This window comes from Taeniopygia guttata, chromosome 1 (assembly GCF_048771995.1).
Source record: "Taeniopygia guttata chromosome 1, bTaeGut7.mat, whole genome shotgun sequence".
Classification (NCBI taxonomy): Eukaryota; Metazoa; Chordata; class Aves; order Passeriformes; family Estrildidae; genus Taeniopygia; species Taeniopygia guttata.
Window position 1 is genome coordinate 66002836 of NC_133024.1, and position 24643 is coordinate 66027478.

The 24643-nt window shown below is 36.1% G+C and overlaps 1 protein-coding gene across 5 annotated transcripts in view; it reads right to left on the reverse strand.

Moving 5' to 3' along the window:
• PDS5B (PDS5 cohesin associated factor B) overlaps positions 1-24643 on the reverse strand; it is a 99069-nt gene that overhangs the window by 21637 nt on the left and 52789 nt on the right. For all 5 annotated transcript variants that reach the window (XM_030274357.4, XM_012569781.5, XM_002195422.6 and 2 more), the window contains exons 14-24: positions 23554-23635; positions 20334-20382; positions 18699-18838; positions 18508-18623; positions 17419-17524; positions 15638-15798; positions 14879-15002; positions 13929-14087; positions 13083-13151; positions 8704-8840; positions 4035-4158 (exon numbers count right to left, since the gene is read on the reverse strand). In XM_030274357.4, the coding sequence (XP_030130217.3) occupies positions 4035-4158; positions 8704-8840; positions 13083-13151; positions 13929-14087; positions 14879-15002; positions 15638-15798; positions 17419-17524; positions 18508-18623; positions 18699-18838; positions 20334-20382; positions 23554-23635 (1267 nt within the window). The remainder of the gene's footprint in view (positions 1-4034; positions 4159-8703; positions 8841-13082; positions 13152-13928; positions 14088-14878; positions 15003-15637; positions 15799-17418; positions 17525-18507; positions 18624-18698; positions 18839-20333; positions 20383-23553; positions 23636-24643) is intronic.

Below are 24643 nucleotides of genomic sequence, written 5' to 3' on the forward strand. Positions count from 1 at the left end.
TCAGTTACACCAGCTCACTAAGAAGAAGGGGACAAAACTTAACCAAGGTATGATATTTTTAACAGCATACACCAACTCCATAAATTAATCCAATTTTATACATCTACACCTCTAGATTTAATGTTCATCATGTAAAAGTTCACCATTTAAAAGCAAAAAAAATACATATTTGCAAAATATCATGTACCACTCAGACACAGCTCTGATTCATCAATTACAACACCTTGAGCTAACAAAACTGAAAAAGCTCTGATACTGTTTTAGACAAATGAAACCTACAAGACTTATTCTAAATACAATTAAATTGTATTTTCAACAGCAAAGCTTATCAGGTCTTAAATCTGATCTTAAAGCTTGTTAAACACTGAAGTACTATCTTCAGTTACATTTCACTGTCTTTCAATATGAAGCTCTGCTGACATCAAAATTTGTTCTGGAGATCAAAGAAGTCAGCTGATCAGAAGTCAGATCAAAGAAGTCAGAACTTGTAAGATTGGCCAAACACATATGTAACTTATTTTAAAATTACTAAAACTACATGCATTTCATCATCATAAAACCCCTGTTTACCAGTGCCACTTTCACACAGCAATTAATGACAATTTAATTATGTGTTCTGCACTCCAATCATTACATATTACAAAACAGCAGCATCAGAGGGGAGAAAAAGTTCCAGCACAGAACCACAGCAGAACCTGTGCAACCATCACATGCCTTAAAAGGCAAGATTTTTCTGGTTTTCATCTGTTTTCTGATCTTCCCACTTAGAGAATCTTTGCTGTAAATTACATAAGACAAAACTGGAGTTGGCCTTGATGTCACCTGATTTGTGGCTAGACTTGAAAGTGCTAAGAATAAATAAACTTTCAGAGTATTTAGTATTTACCATCAAGAAATGGATTATAATACTAACCACTCTAAGCACTAACATACATATATGCATATGTGCACATGCCAAATCTCAAAAAAAAAAGATACAGTATAACTTTTAAGTGAAAAAATTATTGAAGCTATTACAGCTGCTCTGCATCTGAGCATCGCCACTGACAGTGAGAAAGGAAATTGGAGAAAGCCTCAAAAACATCTAGGAAAGTTTTTTTTAAGTAGTCAAAATCCATTAGGAGCTGCAGTGAAAATGAAAGGCAGAATTCCTGACCTGACAGAGCTTACAATCTAAATTCTAGAAAACAACTTAGAAAGTCACAAAAGGCAAAGAAGTATCAATAAATGAAGAGGGAAAAGTGACAGAAATGATACTACAAAGGAACAGATTCTCCTGGAAGCAATGACAAAGTGTATGGATATCCACAGGGAGGGGATTACACACACCCAACACGGCTTTACAAAGGACAAATCATGCCTGACTGGTCTAACCTTTTACAATGAAGTGATGTGCAAATGGATAAGGGATGAGCAATTGATGTCATCTACCTGGACTTCTATAAGGGCTTTGACACAGGTATACACAGCATTGCTGTCTCTAAATTGGAGCGATATGGGTTTCAGAGATGGACTACTCAGCTGGTAAAAAAACTCGCTGGATGGCCATGTCCAAAGGATTGCGGTCAAAAAAAAAAAAAAAAAAAAAAAATCAATGTCCAAATGGAGATATGGAGATCAGTAACTAACTGGTGTGCTCAGCGGGGGAATACTGGGACTGGCATTGTTCATCTTTGTTAATTGCACAGATAGGAGAGCTGAGAACATCCCTCAGCAAGCCCGTGGATAACACCAAGCCAAGCGGTCCAGTTGATGCACTGTAGGGAAGAGCTGCCATCCAGAGGAACCTTGACAGGCTTAAGGACTGGGCCCAGAGAAACATCAGGAGGTTCAAGAGCCCCAAGGGCAAGGTCCTGTACCTGGCTCCAGACAACTCTCTGTATCCATACAGGCTGAGGAATGAAGGGATTGAGAGCAGCTCTGCAGAGGACTGGGGTCACTTGTGGATAAAAAACTGGACATGAGCTCACCGCCCAGAAAGCTAACCCCGTCCTGGGCTGCATCAGAAGGAAAAGTGGCCAGCAGGGTCACAAAGGGAATTCTCGACATCTACTCTGCTCTCATGGGACCCCAACATGGAGTGCTGTGTCCCACTCTGGAGCAAGGGTTTTAAACTGAAAGAGGTGAGGCTTAGATTGGACATAGGGAAAAGATTTTTTACCATGAGGGTGGCAGAACACTGGAACAGGTTGCCCAGAAAACTTGTGAGCACCCCATCATTGGAGATGTTCAGGGCCTGGTTGGATGGGACTTTGAGCAACCTGGTCTAGTGGAAGGTGTCCCTGATCACAGCAAGGGAGTTTAATGAGATGATCTTTAAGGGCTCGTTCCGGTCCAAAGTATGCTATAACGCTACAGCAAAATGTGATACTAACTGGTTTACAAATGTTGAGAACCCTATCATGTCCTAATTAGAATCTTATCTCTCAAAATTCCCTTTTGAAAATTCAAGGAAGATAAGTGTTAAACATAAAAAAGGTGACAACACATCTATTAGAATATCCACAAAGATTGTTATAGCTGGAAAATAAGTGATAAAATGAGAGACAGTGGAGGGCAAAGGGCCTGCATCTTAACAGACTGATAAGAATATCAAAACAATGAAGAAAATTTCTGATAGGAACTACAAGGTTAACATTTGCAATAAAGATTTGCCACAGGAGGGAAATGACTTAAGAAATTAACAGATTTTGATCACTGGGTTCACAAGAAAACAGAACATGTAAACACTACATTGGCAGTGCTAGTTTGGCATGACATTATCCAGCTTGAGTATCCTTTCCGGAGCAGAGACAGAACTTATTTGTCATTACACTGAGTACCTATTTTTGTCTCGACTAATTTTTTTATGAACTGTAAAAATCATTACAACTCATTTTGGGACAAGACTAACATTTCTATTCAGTTTTGGAATAGGATGGCTGAAAAGTATCAGACTTTGCTTTGGGTGTAAAGACATCCAGTTATTACCACTGAATTCTTGGTGTAGTTTTGCTAGATTTCATCTGCTTAAGTAGTTTAAAGCTTTGCTCCATTTCTCTTGTTTTTCACAGCATTTGGGAACTGAGTAAGGACTCCTTTTCATAGGATCACAAAAGCTTAAAATCCATATAAACATAGTTAAAAATAGGGACTGTCTTAGTCTGGTATAGGAATGATTTTTCTAGCCTAACTGAAACCAACTTGAAGCAATTTTTGAAACTAAAAAATACACTCTGTACAAAAGTAAACAATATCCACACAGGAGCCATACTCTATTTTCTAACATTAAATGCCAATTTATTGTCTTCTTATATTTAAAATGGGTCACAGCTTTTAGCTGGACACAGGAATTAAGATCTAAAATGGCATTTCAGAGGATTTCTTGACTTCTGGAAAGCCAGGAGAATACCAGGAGCTACACAAATAACACCAACAGAAGTCTCTTCATGACCACTTTACTCTTGGGGTATGAATCCATTTCTGTACAATTTGCTAAGCCTATAAGCCAGATATAGAGAGGGTCCCTATACCTCTACCTACAATTTGAGAGTTATTTCCTTACTATGTGTTCACAGGCAGAAGTTAAGAATGAAAATTTCAGCATCTGCTAAGGAATACTTTCCTATTTCTTCTAATATTTGAAAGATGTTAATTATTTTTGCAGACCTCTGCATTCCAAATGTATTGTACCCAAGTACTGAGAAACCAAGGTGACTGTTTTCACCACAGTTCAACATACTTTACATCATCTCATTTTAACTTCTAGTAATGTTATAATGCAGCTGGGATATTACTTAAATGCATACTGCATTTCTTAGTTTCTCAGTATTCTAACATTTGACTACTCTACATATTCCCCCAATGGACAGCCCAGTACTACAGATCTAATTCTCATCCACAGTGAGTTTTCAGGATTATGTAATGGAGAAATAATTTCATGCCAAGGGTGAATATTTTGCATAAAACCAGATTCACAGAAATAACATACTGAACAAACAACTATATACTCATACATCTGCTGATAACCCACAACTCCCAACAAATTTCCTTACATTTATGGCTAGTGCACACAGCTGATATTGTTCTAAGGTGATGATTTCGTGGTAACAAGGTTCTTGTGCCAACTTCACAATAGCATTCCCTGCAGCCAGCCTCAAGCGAGACATGTCAGGTTTACTGAAAAACAAGCACATGGATTGTGAAGGTTAATTAGTTAAAAAAATATGTAATTATTTAACTTCACTAAATCTAATAAAGTTTGCATCACTGGAAAAACAAGTACTTCAAAGGAAAGAAGTTTCCAGGAAGTTAGCCGCCCCCACGCTAGCAGAAGCAATTTCAAACCCAAAATAAGTGGGAATAGGCTGTAAAATGTGGTACCATGAAAATTACCATTACCTGGTCCCAACCTGGCAATAAAAATTTTCCATCAAACTTCCTAAGAGTTCCACATAGGTGTGAAACAGATCTAGCTGTGCATTAGGGCCAGGACAGGCCATACTGCCCCTCAGAGACCACATCTAGCAGTAAGATACTTCTGTTCAGCTTGCTGGTCCCCCTTCAGCAGGAGAGTCCTTCCAAAGAAGTAGCCAGCCCATTTCTACTCCCCAAAGTTGCCAAACTCTTCTAGCTCAAAATCCATGCTTCAGGCCAACATAAATTAAGATTAATTAAACACTGTAATACATTACTAAGTGAATTTTATTTTAAGACAATAGCAAAATGCCCTTTTATCCTTTCAGCAACCACTGCAAATGTTGTTTATCAGATGTGTGGCAAATTTTCTATAGCACAGAACTATGATATTCTAAACTCCAAAAGGTTTTTAATAATTTTTCTCTTGGTGAGCACTAGTTTGTGAAAAAATGCAATGGCATTTCAAGAAAATCTCAATTCAACTTCATATCTAATATCAATACCTTAAGCAACTTCTAGCATCCTCTGATACATAAATAGTCTTATTTTATGCTTAGTATAGACTAAAATCAAAATCCTACTACAAAGATATGCAAGATTAAACCTAGCTGTTCTACCTAACCACAAACAGAAAATTTGTATAAATCTTGAATTTTTTAGGACTATTTATGACTTATAAAATTAAAAAGAAAGACTTTGAAAGGACAGTTGAGATACTGTTTATTGATAAAATTAGATATTAAAAAAATACAAGACTGGTGAATTTAACCTACACATGATTAACATCTTGAAGAAATCAGTTGTTAATTTAAAAGCAACTCAAGAAAGTCATCAATCCTACTACTTCAAAGTGTGAAGGATGAGCAAGAGAAGGGATTTGTTGTCCAAATGGGACCTTGCCTTCACCTGACACTCCAGGCTGAACAATGCTTTGAAGTAAAAAAAAAAAAAAATATCCCTTACACTGTCACTGAAAGGTAAAGTTGTGTAGATTTCACGAGGCATAGGGGCAGAGTCACTTTTAGGGTTGATATGGGCAACAACACTGAGAAAATTACAACATGACTGATAGCCTCAACAGCATCAAAGGCTCCTGAGCCCTGCCACTTTCACTTAATTCAATTATGTTTAGCAGATCGTTAAACACTGTTTAAAAGACAAGTGCAAGCCATGAACAATAAAACTGACTCACACAAAATGACCTCACAACAAGTACAATCTAAAAGGTTATGTTCTGTACTGAATGGACAATTTTACTCTTTTCAAAGCCTGCTCCAAGTCAGAAGGAGCAGTATCAGGTTTGCACAGAAGGGACACAGTAAGCATTGTCAGAAAGAAGACATCCATATTGCACTCAATGGGTGAAGAACAAAGGTCAGGAAGTGTCAGCAAGTTCCATGCAGAACTAACAGGCCTGAAATATCATCTCCTCTGCTTCAGGTTTTGAGAATAATTGTTAATGTAAGCAGTACTACTTACACAGAGACAATAGACTAACCCTTCTACCAGTTTGGAACTTTCCTGAAAAGCAACAGTGAGAATCACAAAATAATTATTACATGTCCTGTCAACAGGGCTCTTGCCTCAGTCAGCAGTGGGTGCACATTTTACCTAGTCTTCCTTTTGTCACTTACTTAGAAAAGCTCTTCTGGTACCTTTGTCACTTCTCACTAGATTTTATCCCAGTTGGGATTTGGCTTTCCTAACTGTATCTCAGATGGTGTTCCCTGTATTCCTGCCAGATTACCCATCTCTGCTTCCTCCTTCTGTATACCTCATGCAACCATAGAATAGTTGGGGCCAGAAAGGACAGTTAAAGTTCATCTAGTCCAGCCCCCTGCAATAAGCAGGTACTTGGAGGCCTGTCCAACTTGACCTTGAATGTTTCCAGGGATGGAGCAGCTATTACCTCCCTGGGCATCCTGTTTCAGTGTTTCATCACCCTTACCATACAAAAACATCTTCCTTCTAACTACAGGTTAGAAGGAAGAACTACAGGTTCCCTTTAAGTAATGACAGACCACAATAAGGTCTTCCTAGACCCTTCTCCAGGCTGAAGAACTCCAATTCCCTCATTTTATGAAGAGCCTTTCACTCCTCATTTCATGAGGAGCCTGTCCTCATGAAAGTGCTCCAGCCCTCTGATTGTTTTTCAGACCCTTCTCTGAACACGCTCCACCAGGTCCATGTGCTTCCTGTGCTGAGAACCGAAGAGGTGGATGCAGTACTTTGCATAGGGTCTCACCCCCAGAGTGAGCTGAAGAGGCAGAATCAAATCCCTAGACCTGCTAGTCACGCTTCTTTTGATGTGGCCCCGAACACAGCTGGCTTTCTGGAATGTAAGCACACATTGTCAGCTCATGTCCACACTTCCATCCACCATTATCCCCAAGTACTACTCTGCAGGGCTGTTCTCAAGCCCTCTTTTTGTGTTTGAATTTTGCCAGGAGCACCTTGCTCATCCAGGTACAGTTTGCTGAAGTATCCATCTGCTTTTATGCTGTGATTACTCTTGAGTACTGAGGGGTGATTTCTGATTACTAGGTAATCGGCTTTCTTAGGCCCCTCTTCCCTCCAGGCCTTATCCACTGGATCCTACAAGCACAGTCTTGTAGAGACCCAAGACTGTTCTTCTGAAGTCCAGTCCAATCTTCCTTCTGACCCCTTTTTTGCCCTCAGGATGTTGAACTTCACCATCGTAGGGTCATTATAGCCAAGGCTGCCTTCAACCTTCACATCCCCAGTAAGCCCCTCTTTGCTGGCAAGTATGAGATCCAGCAGAGAGCCTCTTCTCATTACGTCCTCTACTAGTTGTGTCAAAAGTTGTCATTGATGCTGCTCTGGATTGTTATGCACTGCTGTGTTGCTCTTGCAGCAGATATCAGAGAGGTTGAATTTTCCCACAAATGCCAAGGACTGCATACATTAAGTTGTTTTCAGCTGTTTAAAGGCCTCATCCTCTTCCAGGTCAGGGGCCCCACAGCAGACACTCACCAGGATGTTTCCCAGAGCAATCTGCTCTTCAAACTTCACCCATAAGCTCTCCATTGGCTCAACAACCATCCCCAGGCAGAGCTCCAAGCTCTGGGGTCGAAGGGTTACCTCCACAGCAACATCACATGTCACTGCAGCTTTCTCCCTACCCTGAAAGGATCCCTCCCTAGCCCTCCATTAACTTTATTTAAAAATGGAGAACTGATCACATCATTGTATAAAGTTTCTACTTTGTATAATTACTTTTTGAGTAGTAAAGGAGTGGGAAAATTAAATCTCTGCTCTGAAACATTTACAGTAAGGAATCATCATTCCAAACATGAAAACACACAGGGTCCACAGAACCAATCTATTCAGTAACTACTGCATAAGCCAACCATGTGCTCCAAGTAGTCATGCTGAAAAGCTAAATTACTGCCACTCAACTCCCTGGCAATTGCCATGAATAGTCACATTACAGAACTTAAAACTATAAAACAATTGTTTACAAATAACTTTAGGACAGACTACAGTTGCTACAAAGATAATATACTAGACAGCTTTCAGGTTTGCAATTTTGTGCACACAGTATGGTTCTATCTGCATAACTACTGTATAACATTAGCTCTGCCTGAAAATCAGAACCTTTTTAAGCATACTGGCACAATCTACCCAAGCCCTTAATGGCTTTTGTAGACATAAATTTTCAGTGTTTAGCAGGAAATAGCAACTGACAACTTGTCACTATTCCTACCACAAAGGATTAAGAAGATACCCAGAAAAATATATTGTCTAACAGTCACCTAAAAGGCAAATTATTTAGAGATTTAATCCTGTTTACACATTTCCTTCTTGCTTTTACTTCTAGAGACCTCAAGGTCTGCCTCCAAACAGAAGTGTCCTGTGTACTAAGTACTTCCACCTGGTTTATACAACACACTATTATTCTTTATTAGAAAGCCCACCTATCAGCATTTGGCATACACAGCAATTGGTACACCAGGAACAGCAAGCTGCATAAAAAATTAAAACCAATTTTCAGTGGGAAGGAGGAAGTTGCACAGTTTATTCCTGCTATATGAGTAATGACCTATTGAAGGGATAAATAAAAGCAAGAATATTAAGCCTAAAATTCAGCTGTGTGTACAGTGTTACAAAACCTGAGACTCAGCAAACTTACGTAGGAACCAGCCAAGCTTACTATCACATCTTATGAAATAAAATGTATAAATTGTTAAGCAGTATAGCAGAATAGTTTACACACTACTTCAATTAAAACTTTCCCCCCACTCCATCATCACAGACATGAAAATATTACCATCTGTTACATACCTTATTTTCCCCTGCTCTGTTAAATCTCCATCACTGTGTAATATTGTTGTTAGCAATCTCAGCGTAGAAGTACCTGACTTGCTGTGGTTGTTCTTCATTCCTAGCAACCATCGAACCATCATCTTGATGGCCTGAATCTGAAAAAAAAATTTATACCAAAATGTCAAATCACATCATAAGCCTCATTGTAAAAATAATCTTTAATTTAATCACACAGTATTTTTCCCCAACTACTTTTTGCTGGTACAAACATATGTCTGTCAGGACTGCAAAACATCATTTAAATACTGAAAGATAACCAGACACACTCTCACTAGACAGCAACTTTTCACTGAAAGTCTCAAGCATGTATTACAGCAAATAAAAATTACGCCTTTAGTCAAAGTTTGAGCTGCTTCTTCTATACGCAATCGCATTTTGTCCTTTGAAAACATTTTCTTAATCGAGCTTACATCCATTAAATACTGTGAAATAGGCTAAACAGTTTATATTTACTAAGAAAATGTTACTGGATCAAAAAGCAAAACACATTTTCATCTTTATATATTCCTATAATTCACAGAATATTCTGAGTCCGAAGGGACCCACAAGGATCAACAAGTCCAGTGAATGAACCATACGGTGACTGAACCCATGACCTTGGCGTTAAATTCCTGTGCCCTGTATATATTCTCTATCTATGTCATATTTGAGTTAAAATTTAAGACACAAACTTGAAAAAACACTTAATAGACATCTTGACTGTTAAGAGCAGCAATCTGTACTCCTTACCCTGGTAAAGAGTAAGTAACTTACCCTGGTAAAGAATACTTTTTTCACAGCTATTTAAAGAAAAGTCTCAAAGTCAGGGAGGGATAACTTGGTTTTGCCAATGGAAACATCAAGTGTTTAGAGGCTAGCTTCTGCCAGTATGCAGAATCCAGCAACTACCATGAAACACTGAATAATTTCACATTTCTTTAGTGAAAATAAAACATTAATTTAGAGATTAAGTTTGTTTTAGTATTTGAATCCCTTTATCCTTTCATTTTTCTTTCATGTGACAGCAGAGACAATACACAAAACAAAAAGGAGTGTCTTCTTACAGTAAAATGAAAATGTTCATCACATAGGTATCCTTTGGAAAAAAAAAAAAACAAAACAAAAAAACAAACCAAAACAAAATACTGAACTCAGAAGATCAAAACCCAAAAGCTTTAGAAAACTTACGCTTTTCGTACATGGTAACTTCAAATATTCTCATTAGTGGGAAAAGCAATTCTAGTAACTTTTATATAAACATTCACAATATCAACAAATTAAATTTATCATAGCAAAATTGAGCTACTCCTTGAAATGAACTGACCAAACTGGTCCTGTCAGATCTCAGTTCTAGGACTATCACTTCTATGTGAGTTTTTGGGACTGTAGTCCACTTGCTCCACCTAATTGGGTAGCACCAGTAAGCTGTAGGATGTGTCACTCCAGAACTCAAAATGCAAACGGAGTCTGAGGAGCAGAATCTGTCTTGCCCTCACTTTCAAAGGGTCTTCCACTGGAACAACTCTAAGTATCCACCAGAAGATTTTAATAGCATCAAACACAATATAATAATTGTAATACAATAAGAACAGCATCAGATTTTTTTATAGCTCACAAATTCAGTTTCATGTCATAACCAGGACTTGGAAACATTAGTGCCTCTCATTTGTTGGAAGGATGGAAATATGACAGCTCTTCTAGGTCTTCAAATATATGACACATTCAGCCAGGGAACAGATACAGGCCACCTTGTCCCCTGACCAATTTCAGTTTCAATCCTGGCTTCTAGTAATTCCCTCCATAATGTCTTTTCCCCAGTTTTGTTATCCAAACCTATTCTAGTCTTCCTTCCATGTAGACAAGTCCTAGTCCCACCTCCTTCAGAATTTTTGTCTGACCCCACTAGTTTCCCTATTTATTTGCTGGTATAAATGATATGATGACATTCCAGCAACCATTCAGAATTAAGCATTCCCATGAAATTAGTACAGGGCATGAGAATTCCCCCAGCCACTACTACTGATTACCCAAAGACTTAATTAAACATGAGTTTGGACTGCAGTCATGTTTTAAATTCTCCCTTTGCAACCAAATAGTCTAGCTATTAAAAGATAATTCCAGTTGGAAGGAGTGTTAGGAGGTTTCCAGTTCAATCTCCTGCTCAAAGGAAGGTCAGCTATGAAATCACACCACACTGGTCTCAGTTTTATGTGTTGTGGTGTTGAAAGCCCTCCAAGAATGAATACTGCACAGGCTCTTTTGGCAACCTGCAACCTCTTGCATTGTCTGACTGTTCACAGGCTTTTCCTTATATTCAGTCTGAAGTTCTTGCTTCAATTTGTGTTCCATGAGCCTAGATTTCTCCTCCGAGATGAAAAATTATTTTTACACAACATGAAAAAAAAGTGAAAACAAGACACAAACATATCAAAGACAACACTTGTCTTCCTACTACATCACCATTATGGCAGCAGCTGGCAAAGGTTTCTACTGCTTGAGGTTTCAGAGCCACAAAGGCTGCAAGTTTGTGCAGTAGTGGAAAATGAAACAACGCCCACTTTGAGCATAGTTAGAGAAATAGTATTAAAAACCTTATATTCCAATGATATGAAAGAAAAAAGAAATATCATTGCTACTACACAAGTCTCAATTCCCTGCATGGTGCACAGTACACATTACAGGTCACTGCCAAGACAGACAGTTGCTTTAGAACTCAGACTGGAATTCCTAGGCCTGGCATTCAACTCATACAATCATTAATCCAATTCATAGTTAATACTGTACTGAAACATTTCTCTGCAGAGACCCTTTCATAGAAGGTTTAGCACCCAAAACTAAGGTTATCCTGTATCACTCTACATCTGCTAGACTGGACAATTTAGTTTTCAGCAGTCCTTCCCACTTTCATACACCAACTTGCTAGTTTTAAAGTCCCTCATAGATATATAATAATGTTACAAAATGAAAAAGAGGCTCGTAAAACCAGAGTGAAGAAAAGTACACTATCAGAGAGAAATAATTTATAAACTAATGGCATGGTCTGGAGCATACATTAAGTTTAAGCTCTGCAGTAGTAATAAATATTAATTAAATTTGCAAATCAATTTTCACCTGCAAATAAATTCTTCTTACAGTTTTCAGGCTTGGCTTCAACTGCAAATTGCCTTAAGAATTTCTGCAGGTTAATTCCCTTCCAAATAGCCAAATGTATGAGAAGTCTTATCAATAGAAAAGTACATTTTAGAGAGTTATTACAGCTTCACACATCATTTAAAATATTAAGAAAAACAATATTTACTACTTCAAGTTACATGATAATCACTCAAGTGAAATAATGTCTATTTAAAATTAGCATCTCATTAAATTAAAACAAAGGTACATTCTTTTAACAATTTTTGGAGTACTGTGTAACTATGGAGTTGCACAAATATGAAAAATATCCTTTGTGGAGTCAAAAAACTAAAAGCAACAAATCAACTTCAAAAAAAGCCAAGACTTTCCAGTAACATGTTCTGTACTACACTGCAAAGCAAAGTACTTACTAACCTAGCAGAAAAGAAGGTCTGCTGGGAAGTGTTTAACAATTTTGAGAGAAGGCAAAGAACTTTTTAAAACCAGAGCCACTCTACTCAGAAGACATTAGAAACTAAACAACTAATATATAATAGAGCATACTGTAAAAGACAAGCATCTCATTCTGAAAGAAGTGAAAGCAAAAATCTATGCCTGTTCTGAAGAGCATTTAAAAACCAAATACAGATAAAGATTTTCCACATTGTGAGTCTATTTCTAATTCATTGAAAAATTGACTGACAGCATCTCTTACAGAGTACAGAAAATGTATTACACTTACTCCAAAATAAAAAAAAGCTTGAGATGACATTTTTAAGTATCAAAACAAACCCCCAACCATTTTTAAGTGATTTTTTTCTTAAATCCAGGTTTTTATCTAATACACACTGCAAACAGAAAAATAAACAATGTAACAGATTTATTCATTTGAGGAAGCTGCCAAATCCAAACCTAATTTTTCTTCTTCCAAAACAACACTGAAAGTTTCTTGGAATGGCATAAAAATTCAACAGAAAAAGGAAAGACTTTTAACAAAATTTATATACTATTTATCTCCTACATTGAAGAGGAGGGGAAAAATAATTTTACTTTAAGTAATCCAGCTATCATCACAGTCAAGTGTCAGAAAACAAAACTACACCTATAAAGAGCTTATGTAAAAACTCAATGAAGTGTGTATGCAAATTTATGCATAAAATAATAATTAAAAAACATGTTCCCAAAAACAAATCCTTTTTAAGTATTATAAACATAACAGACAAGAAAACACAGTACATGCTACTCACTTTAACAAGGGTTTCAGGAGACACCTCTTCATCTGGGACCCAAAGTTTTGTTGTCTTCTTTCCCGGAAGCTGAACAAAACGTTACATTTGTTATAGTACAGTTACTCTTCAGTGAAACTAGTAACCTTCTCTTTCCTGTTTGCTTCTGGAAACAATACAGCAGCACTCCCTGGTCAGCTGTATGCCTCCTGTACCTTCCAGAAGTAACCACTACAGAAATGAGATATCTCACTATCCAAGGATCAGCCAATTTAAGATTAATAAAGGGATTGGTTGTTGTTGTTGTTACCTGGAAACTATTCCTTTAGGCGTAATAGCCACTGCTTTGAAAAAATAACAGTTTTTCCAGTAGATTGGAACCTCACTCACATTTTACTGTTTTAGACAGTGTATGTTTCCCTTAGCAATTTCAAACAATGCATGAGTTCCTTTTTTTACTTCATAATCACTTTAGAATCAATACAAAATTGTTCAAAAAACTGAAATTCAGTCTTCCATTTAAATAGTGTATTTTAATTTCAAATGTAATATAATTCCTAAAAATCACAATTCACTCAAGATAAGAAACAATGAAAACATAACAATTTTCCCCTTTTTAATAAAGGCCAAGTCATGAGTGATGAAATGTTGTACTATGCAGCTCATCACTTTTTTAAGATTCCCAAATTAGTAGAACTCTCCTTACCTGTACCATGGGTTTTGCATGGAGTCAAACTACATGAGGAAATCAATAGACAACCATATACAAAAAGCAGAATCAGCATGCCAAATATTCTCCCAAGGACTTGCTGAGTATGATACTAGAGAAAAAGAATACTCTTTATATAAGATTTTAAAAATACTCACCCTATCATTCATTAGCAAATCTTTAACAATAAAAGTAGCAACCAAAGATTTCAAGGGAGCAGCAAATTGGTCAGGTGCAAGCATGGCTATATGGCCAATAGTAACCAATGGCGTAATGAGGTGCTCAAAATTGCTTGGATCCAGACTTTTATGCAGCGGCTAAAAAACAGGCAACAAATTCAGGTATTATTGATATAATCTGTGTCTTACTGAGGGGCTGGGAATGACAGCTTCATAGCACGTTGTCCATGTCTACTTCAGAAGTACAATTTCAAAAGAACTATTGATTATTTGATTTTAAAGACACATTCACCAACCCATCAAGTCTTCAAGTCAGAGGAAATGTCAATATGACAGACAAAATATTTATTACCTCTGGGTAGCTCAAAACGTGACAGCTCAAGCATGACCATTTAGGAAACGATGGATTAAAAAGCCTACTTTAGTGCGGGAGAACTAGATCTCCCACTAGCTTCTCTTGTGGGAGAAGCTAGCAATTCCAGTAATGGACAGTGATTCAGCCTTCAAGATAAGAGGCTGATGGCTACTAATTAAAAAGTAAATTTGCAGGTACAGCTATAAAATTTATTTAGTCTGTACTACAATTCAATTTTCCATAATTTCTGCAACCATTTAAATACTTCTGACCATTTTCAACAGGGATAAGGAGTAGCATATGGTTCTTCTTTCCATAAATAGTTAATGGTTCTAGTACACAGCCTAACACTTGGTTTTACTCTATCAGCTCTTAAAATACATAACCTAAAATATGATGAATCATGAGACACAAGAACACCCTCTACTACCATTCTTCAGACCAAAATCATGTAAGAAGAAAAAGAAAGGAGAAAAATGTATTTCCTAAATCTGCTACAACTTGCAAGTACATCCCTTAGTTTACATATGCAATATAAAAGATCAGTAAACGTAACTTAAGTATTTAACGTTACCTCAAATATCTGCGCAAACTGTGTTTCTTTGCTGGAAAATATTGCATGGATGCAGTGAATAGCATACTTGGCTTGACGAGGGGGTCCCTTTTTAGCTTTATGATGCAACACTGGAAGCAAAGCACTAAACAGTTGTGTAACAAAACAAATAGACAAACAGACCAAGAGATAAATAATTTCACAAACTGAAAATCTTCCAAAACATCAAACTAACAAAGAAGTACAGATAAACATATAAAAACCACAACACTTCAGCAAAAGCACTAATTGCTTTTGTTGTGTAGTATCTTAAAAAAAAAAAAAAAAAAAAGAAAATAAAAAATTACCTACGTAACTTGCAAGCAAAAAAAATCCTAGTTTTTGTTGATAAAATATTATGTGGTAAAATAGGCACAGGTACTAAATGTTCTTGTGGAAATATTTTTGCCTACCTATTACCATTAAATTGCAAGGGATGTTTTTACACTGCATATATATATACATCTATATCTATTACCTAGGAAAGAATAAGTAATTCTGAAGGGCAACAATATAAATTATAGTGGTATGAGTGACATACCAGCTGTCACTACTTCAGGTATATTCATTTCACTTCCATTCTTCAAAAAGCACTACAATTTAAGTTTTTCAAAATCTCTTTTTGGAAGTAATACTTCCAAAAGAATGCAGAATAATGCTACAGCAGATGAAAGGAACAGTGAGAACTTCCAAAATCCTATACAGTAAAGATCACTGCTCAGAGTAAGAGACACAACTTACGATCGTATGTGAGGAAAGTCTTCTTCAATTTTGCTTCCTGTATTTTTGAAAATTTGTAATGCAGCTTCTGCCACTTTTTCATCATCCATTTTCAAGCAAGCCAGGAGAGATTCAAAAGTTTCAGCTGAATGAAATGAGATAGGGTGTGTAAACGAAAGTACCTGCCAAAATATGATGAAAGCCATGTTAACATTTTTTAAAGGTCCACTTATACCAGGACACTTCATCAAGAGTCATTTTCCACTGCCATACTGGAACATTTATAATACTCTCCCTGATTTTGACTCACAATCTACATTTTCCTTAATTTCTTTAGTAGCTCCTAAAGTTCTGTCTTTATACATGATCTCATTAGATTTTCCCAGGATTAGTTTCTTCTCCTATTATTCTGACCATGTACTTCTCAGTGGCTACATCTACATTACCAAGTACAGCAGGAGCAGGTCTTAAGAGAAACACATCTCATGCTAAGGAAGCAACATTCATGTTTCAGGAGTTTTGCTTCAGAGTATTTTTAGACTGACTAAATCCACTTTAGCCAATGCAACACAACATGTACTTCTGAAGCCCATCTGAATTTTGTTCCTCTGAAAGGAATCCAGCTTGTGTGCCTCCAGACTTCATGTTTGTTTCCTCAGGGGAAGATCTGATTCTGCTCTGAAGTGAAACTCCTATCTCTAAAATAGCAATACAGACATACTCAGACATACTCTAGTCCCTCAAGCTTTCCACATCAACTTAACAGATTCTGTACCTCTCCTTCAGATTCTTGGACTTGATTGTTTTCAGGTATGACAGTCCTCCCATGTTAAAAAAATGAAATAAAGAAAACCTCAATTGATCCTCCCTGAAATTCAGTCTTTTCATTTTTAAGTAGCTGTTGATTATTAGCCTCGTTCCACATAATATTCTGACCCATGCTAGAGAAACAATCCTCAAAATCTAGAAACTTCTTCATATGCAGTTTTCTATTTTAACCAGGCCACCTTCCTTCCGACTTCATTGAATGGCATTCCCAATGCTGGACTCCTATATTTGTCCTCTTTATATTATTCTGATGATGTATAGACCTCTTAGTTCAGGGCAGTCTTACTCCTCTTCCTTAAATGCGTCATACCAGTTCATACAAATGCATAAATACTGACCTGGAAGCCTTCATTCAAGTATACAGTCCTTTATAACATGATTAATTCTTTCTTACTCGGATGCATTCTTGCGCACTTTTATCTAAATGTGCACATCTGGATAAAGAGCTACACCCTTTCTGGTGAATCTACCCTGTCCTTAGTTCTTCTAAATTACTCTGGAAACTTCAGCATGGAAGTCCTTTAGATTTTTAGGCCTCTGAAGTCAACCCCCAGCTGGACTACTTGACAGTCTTTGCTATGTTAGCTCAGTCTCAAGATTACTCATAGCTGAAAATAGGTAAGACCCCCAACTTAAATAGAACACAGAGGAACCACAGTGTTGCACTGATGTACAATAGCACAGTATATATTTACAGATTGCCAAATTCATGCTCTAATAACCAAAACCCTGCTGCTGCTGTCTCACAGACAGCTACTTTTGGCTTCCAGAAAAGCATCTAAATAATTTAAAAAGTAACCTTTCTGATGTACCATGTAAGATGAGCATAAAGCACATGAACCCAAACCAGTTTCTTCTGGGTAGGCACCACATACTGCTTTTGACTAAAAGCAGTAAGTGTTAACTAAAGATTTATTTTAACAAAGTTGTTTGCAAAGTTTCCCATGCTCACTGGCCACTAGGACTATACTTGCCTTCAGCAATTCAAGACCTGCTCTGATTGCCTGGTCAGTAGGTACACCCTCATCTTCATCATCAGCTGTTCCATCTATAGACTTGTTCACTTGCTTGATAAGGGCACTGAAGAGGAAAACAAAACATGGTCTTGTAGTTACTGCAATTCCACCATGTATGATTACATTTTAAACTGTGAAAACAATCTTATTTAAAGCAACTTATCTAAAACATAAGCCTATTATAAACCAAATATGTCAACTACGTACATAATCTGGTTGCCCTCATCTCCTATCCAAATCAAAACTTATGAAGCATTGAATTAAAAAATATTTATGCATCATGAATCAAGAACTATATACAAATTACTCTGGAAGGATGACCAAATAAGAAAACAACTTGAGCATTACAAGCAACAAACTCAATAATTATGCTGAGGTTACAACCTGCTACAGATTCTTAATAATTGATGGAAAATAAATGTTTACAATACTTAGTTTCTAACCAAGAGGAAAAAAAAATAACCATTTAACAGTTCTGCTAAGAGCTGATGACAAATTTACAAGACCTATCTTCTGCATATTTCTTCTTGACAGTAAGGCTTATTTCAAATACTGATGTTAGTTAAATAATCATTTCAGCAATAATAATTTCCATAACCCCCCCCCCCCCCCATTACTTTGTTGGCTCACTCTTCCTTGAAGTCTTGCTGCCTCATCATCATAACCTTTACTTCCTCAGTTACATTACTGTTTATGTCACTATGAGCTAATATTCTGGGTGGAAAGTTTCAGCTGAATAGTCTGGACAAAAGTTTGTTTTAAAATAAGTCAGCTGGTCACAAACCATACTTTGTGCATAAGTAATACATCCACTTTTACTGACAAGTCATCCCAGCTATGCTGAATGACAATGCAATTGTTTCTGTGACTACATTCTGGACAAGGACACAAAAACCCCCACACAAAATTAAGCAGAAGAAAACACTGCAGGTCACCAAGCCTTAAGCCATACCCACCCAGCCTATTACTGCTTGTGCTTAAAGGCAAATAAGAAGACCCAGTTCAAATCCTGTGGTCTATGGCTGACAACACACACAAAAAAAATACCTGATGGATTCGGTATCAATATGCACAGGAGCAATTCTCTCAAGAAGAAACTTTATCATTTCCAGGAAAGGATTTGTTGGTTGCTTTGGATTGCCCAACTTCTTTGTTATTTCCCTCTGAAATATAAGTTGTGATTAAATTTCTAATCAATTCTATTCCAAAAATATTCACACTTTAAGAGCAATTCTTACCACACATCCTTCAGCCTGTTTGCAAGAACATGTTGGGCTAACAAGCATTTCTAACTGACTTCTTATTTTTTCATCATCTTCTAGAACTTGTGTGAACTTTTTCATGAAATCTTGAGCTTTCCCTGGATCAGGAAGGTTTCCTTTAAATAACCAAAATAAATCACTTTTTATGTATTGTAAATTGCAAAAGTTTGGAACATCATACAAACCACACAAAACCCAAACCAAACAAATTAAAGAAAAACCACGAAAAAACCAAACTACAAAACACCTCAAAATAAGCAGACATATCTATGAGGACACAAATTTCTACAAATTTCCTCTGGGTAATTGCTTTCCCCACCCTTCACAGTCATTTTTCAGCAAGTCTAATTGCTCTTGCTAACAATATTACTAACAGCTGAAGCTGACTTCAGACTGCAAAGCCTAAACTCCACAACAAAATATACTCTGTATATAGATGACCCAATGCAACAAGTGTGAAAAACATCAAAAAGGGTATTTTTGCTGAAATACCCCTTAAGTAAACATAAGCTTTACAACAAACATTCAAAACCAAAATATGGCATTTAAAATGCATTAAGGAAACAAACTTTTACAACAGCTTAAAACATTCCCAAAAGAAGGAGCCTGGCATTCAACTATATTCTCATTTTATATTTATATTTTATTTATGTTTTATATTACAGCAAGGCAATTTATTGGCAAAGAATTAGTCTACTTAAGATGCTTCATATTTTTTGGTCCAGACAGTGTTAAGCAAAGCTAGTACAGAATGTGGTGTAGCACTACAGGACAGTTAGTTCAAAACAAGTTCTATTATGATTTTGTTTTGCTGTATCGATTTTTTTAAAAAAATAAGCCAAGAACTAAAAGTATGAGAAAAAACACAAACTGATGAAAAATAGATCAGTATCATGGCCAATGAAGCAGCACAGTCCATTTTATTCCTCCATATTTTTTCAAAAATGTGCAGTCTTGTGTAATTTTTGCCAGAACAGATGGCATTTTTTAAAAAAAGGTGGATTTGAAAACAAATTTTCAGAATTGTAAACCAGGTTTTTCTTCATACTAGTTTTAATGCTATTGAGATGACGGGCCTGGGGAACAAAAAGTGCTGTTTTTTGGTTGGTGGGTATTTCTTTGTCAATAGTTCAGTTTACACAGAAGTTCTTCCGTTTCTGAAGTGCTTTCCTTCTAGTGAAATCCAAACTCTCTTGCATTCCAATGACATTTACAATACTAAAACCTCAGAAGAGTTAAGTACAGTTAGAACATAGCTAAGTTAGTACATAGCTTAATAGTTTAGTTAACATCTATGAATATATACTCTATAATATATGTTAAAATAGACATTAACACCCTGGATCATCTAGACCTTGAATTAGTCCACAATGCAGCCAAAATGCTATGTGATAGGCTTCATGACCGATGTCTTACGCTAAGAGTAATTCTGCTTAGAGCTGCCTTCATTCTTAAAAGCATATTGCTTCATCACATTTATCATGATTTCCTTTAAATTTTATCTGCTGCAAAATGTTTTCTTATAAAGTTACCCCTAATTATTTTTAAAGCAATAAAGCAATATAGTTCTACTGCAATTTTTAGACACTGTAAATACTTTTACTGACTTACGTGTTATAACCATCACTTTTGAAAATATAGCTTTACTGCTGGCATCTGTCTGCAAGTCACAAAAGAAAAATTGATTAAGTACAAATTTTACATGATTTATTTCCATTTGAATATTGAATAAGGTCCAGACTGCATTAACAAGTCAGCATCCATTCTGCTAACACATCAGTGTGTTAGAAATCAAAAACCACCACTGCAAATTCAATGTAGACACAATAAGTAAAAGGTAGATCATTGCTACAGATCAATTATATAAAATACTTTTATTACTTTTCAATCTACCATATAACTTATGACCAGCACAAGTGGGCTATTCCTACAGTGTGTAGTCTCAGAAGAATGCCATAATTTTCAGGGCTCTTAGCTGTCACAACTGAACTCACATGTTCAGACAAAAAAAATGATAAAAGACAGAAATCAGGTATCATTTACAGGATTCAAGTAATGCTGTCAGCAGACACAGACTTCCCATATTCAAACCTCTTGTGACTCAGGAGAAAAACAAAACCCGTACTGTGGAGTTTCTTTCATCCTGACTGTTCTGGTGCCCTTATACTACCTTAAGCCTTCAAGCACTGACTAAAGTTCCCATCAAAAGAGACTGAGCAAACTACTAATAATTCAGCCAGCCATCAAATAACCTGAGGCAGAAGTATTAACTCGCAGTAGTATAACTCTATTGAATTATGACAGATTAAAGAAGTTTAAGACACATTTCTTTTTAGAAAATCTACTGTGGCACTTCATTGACATAATCTTGCATTCATCTGCAGCAAATGAAGATTGTACTCCAATAGACACAAAACAGCATTCACTTTTCCACATATGAACAGGGAAGGTTATGTATTTTATTTCACTGTATACCACTGCTGAAGGAGAAAACAAGAGAAGCTGTTATTTATGTTTCTGATCATCAGAAAAGTAACTTGTCTTAAAGGGGCAAGTTTGATGCCCGTTCTGTCTTAAGTCAGGAGAAATTATGACCAACAGCATTAAAAATTTCCTTAACATATTTCCAGCCTCTTTAATAGTGCTTTGTCTAAGGAGACCTTGAGGAGGAAAAAAGGAGGATGACTGTACAGTTTCACTAAGTGGCAGAAAGGTACGTTGGGAAGTTCAAAGACTTAGAGTTACAGAGTAATGTAGGTTGGCAGTGACAACTTTAGGTCACACAGTTGAACTGCCTACTCAAAGCAGGATCAGGTTTTGCTTCAGGCAAACTTCTAGTTGCATTTTAAATATTTACAAGGATAAAGATTTTGCAGCATCTCTGGGCTACTTGTTCCCATATTTGATCACCCTTACTGCAATTTTTTTTTGTTACTACCTCAGCAAAGTTTCTTTGTGGCAGCATCTGTACACTATTTCTTGTCCGATTCCACTTTATCTCTGAGAGCTCTCACAATGCCTACACTTAGCATACAGATAACAACCACAGGAGAACAAATCAACAACTAAGCTATAATGATTATGAAGAAATTAAACAGAAGTGAAAAAGCACACAAAAAGTCATTTTCTAAAATGTTATTATTTAATCTCAGTTTTATTTCCTGAAAGAAATAGATGTTTACATAGATCTGAATTGCTAATGGATAGTTGTCTCAAGATTATTACTCAGACTGTATGTGATAGTCTGAGGTGCCACTGCAGGCAGAAAAACAGTTTTGCATCAGGGAATTTTACTTAATTTAGTATGTCAATTTACACAAAGTTTCACTTATTTATTCTGGTATTGAGAAATAAAAGCAAACAAATGAACACTTCAAAGAACAGCATTCAGCTGCCCCTCAGACACCTCTATTCCCTGCTCTGCACTATCACAAGCCATCTAAATTCCCCCATGTAGTCTTACTATTCAAGAGAATACCCAATGCAGAGAACTAGCATTTAAGAGCAAAAACTAGGATAAAAATCGAGATGGACAAATGCAAACGTCAAAATCATGCACTGTCTTGAATGCAATGCTTATGCTGTCATCAAAACCTTCCTGGTAAATTCCATATAATATTTGATATTTTACAGCTGACAAAGAACTTTTAACTCCCTGAAAACAAAAGGGAAAGTCGAAATTTCACTTTCAACAGAAAAATAGAAAATATCAGGGAACTAACTCAGGTGTTAAAAGCATCAATGTATTTAACCTACACCAACAAACACTAAACAGTACATGAAAAGCATTTCAAAAAAGTCACCAAAATACAATGAAGTATTGTGCTGACCTTTACTGCACTTAGAATTTAATACATTCCAGTATGTTTTTAATGCACTAAGTCAAAATTATTAATTTCACTGCAGTATCTCTGTATTAGCAAGACACTAGCATTTCTAAGCAGATACATTAGGTAATCCAACCACACAGCTACACACTCTTCCTGGTTCAGCTAATTCCAGCAAACGGATAATCATTAAATTTATCTCAGTACAACCATATACACATACTGAAAATAAAAATCACACACAGGCACATAGACATTTGAGCATGGCAACATTTTCTATTCTATATTATTTCTGTTAAAAAAGCATCAGATCAAACCTCTAGCATTAAAGCCAAGTTTTGATTCTATTTCACAGTATATCAAGAATTTAGTTGTATAATTGCCCTACCCCAAACATAAGTAGGAACACAGATGTAACTAAAACAAACTGAAATTCACTTTAGGAGAATATCCTAAATGCTCAATAAATTCTCACTTTTCCCTTCTGAGCAAAATCTGTAAACAAGAAAATTAAATTGTCATCTGGGATCTCCAATACAATATTTAGGAAATTTCTGAGAGGGAAGAGAAATTAATAACCTGTTCGGACAAAAATATTCCAATTTCTTCAAAGTTACTAATCACATGTAGGATAATAATTTAAGAAAGTTTATATAGGTACTGTTCCTTAAGTACTTGATTTGGCAGTCAAAAGTAATATGCTGTTTCATGAGCCAGAATAGTCCTGGCAAGATGCAACTCAAACACTAAGACAAAATATTTTAGTATTAAATGACCATCAAAACATTTTAGAAATTTCTGTAATACCCTTTTCCTCTTCGATTTTACAAACACATTTGTATACACATTTCCTTCAGCAAATGTAGTTTAATCAGTTGACTTTAACAATATTTTCTATCTGCTATTACAAATGAGCTTGAGATAGCCAAACAAAGAGAATTTTAAAACAGTACATTAACTAAAACTGCATATTCACCGGGGAAAAAAAGATAAGTTGAACTCACTTTGGGTTGCTTTATTAGGTCAACTAAATCCTTTACTTGATGTCGTAGCAGATTTTGACATTTCCACATTTCATTCAATGCTCTAAAAATAGAAAAAAATTAAAAGACTTGTCAAAATTATCTGTTCAAGGAGTAACACTGTCCAAAATGAATCTTTACAGTCTTTTCAATTTTAGACTCAGAAATTTACTTATCACCTGAACTTTCACTGCTGAGTGAGCAAAGGCTAAATATTTCTTAGGATAACATGGAAAATGTACTTGGTCATATTAGACTGAAACAAAGTGAGATTTTGAAACAAGTTTCATTTCAGATGCTTAAGTACACTGCCTTTCAAAGGAAGAGGAAGCAACTAATCTCTGGTCCATTAAGAACTCATTTGTAGAAGCCTGAAATTACTCTTCCAAAAACATAACCAAAAAGAACATTAAAGCAGATGTTGAAGATTTTTATCACGAAAACAAATGTTTTTCTTGTAGACAGGAAGCAGCTACTAGGTGAATAAACTGTGAAAAGTGGACGTGATTAAGCTTGTAAGAGATGCATGAAAGATACTCAGCAGAATAGAAAATTAACACACTTTCCAGGAATAGTAAGCCATATAAATAGAGGTCACAGCCACATTTATAAAACTTACAGAATTCACAAGTAAAAAAATAATTTCTATATAAATAACAAACTACATCTTTAAAATTAGTATTGCTGCATACAAGAACTGTAGAATTCAGAAGTCACTTGTTGCCTGAAATAATAAGTAACTTAAAAGAATCAGTTCTGCATTTTCATTCAGCCTACACTAATTATTACTAGAACAATAACTTTTTCTTTTTAGTATACTGCTAATAATTTTAGTTTGTTATAGGTGTCATACCTTTGGACAGGCAATACAAGAAATTCAGAGGATTCAAATATCAGTTATTGTAGTATTGGAAGGCTTTGAGATCTTTTAAGATATTCGTTCATATGCAAAGCCTTTTCTAGTCTCTTTCAGAGGGAAAAAAAAGACCCTCTATTTGATTTTCAAGTGATTGAGTACTACTACATGAAAAACACAGTAAAACTACCTAAAATCAATCCAATTGTGAACTCT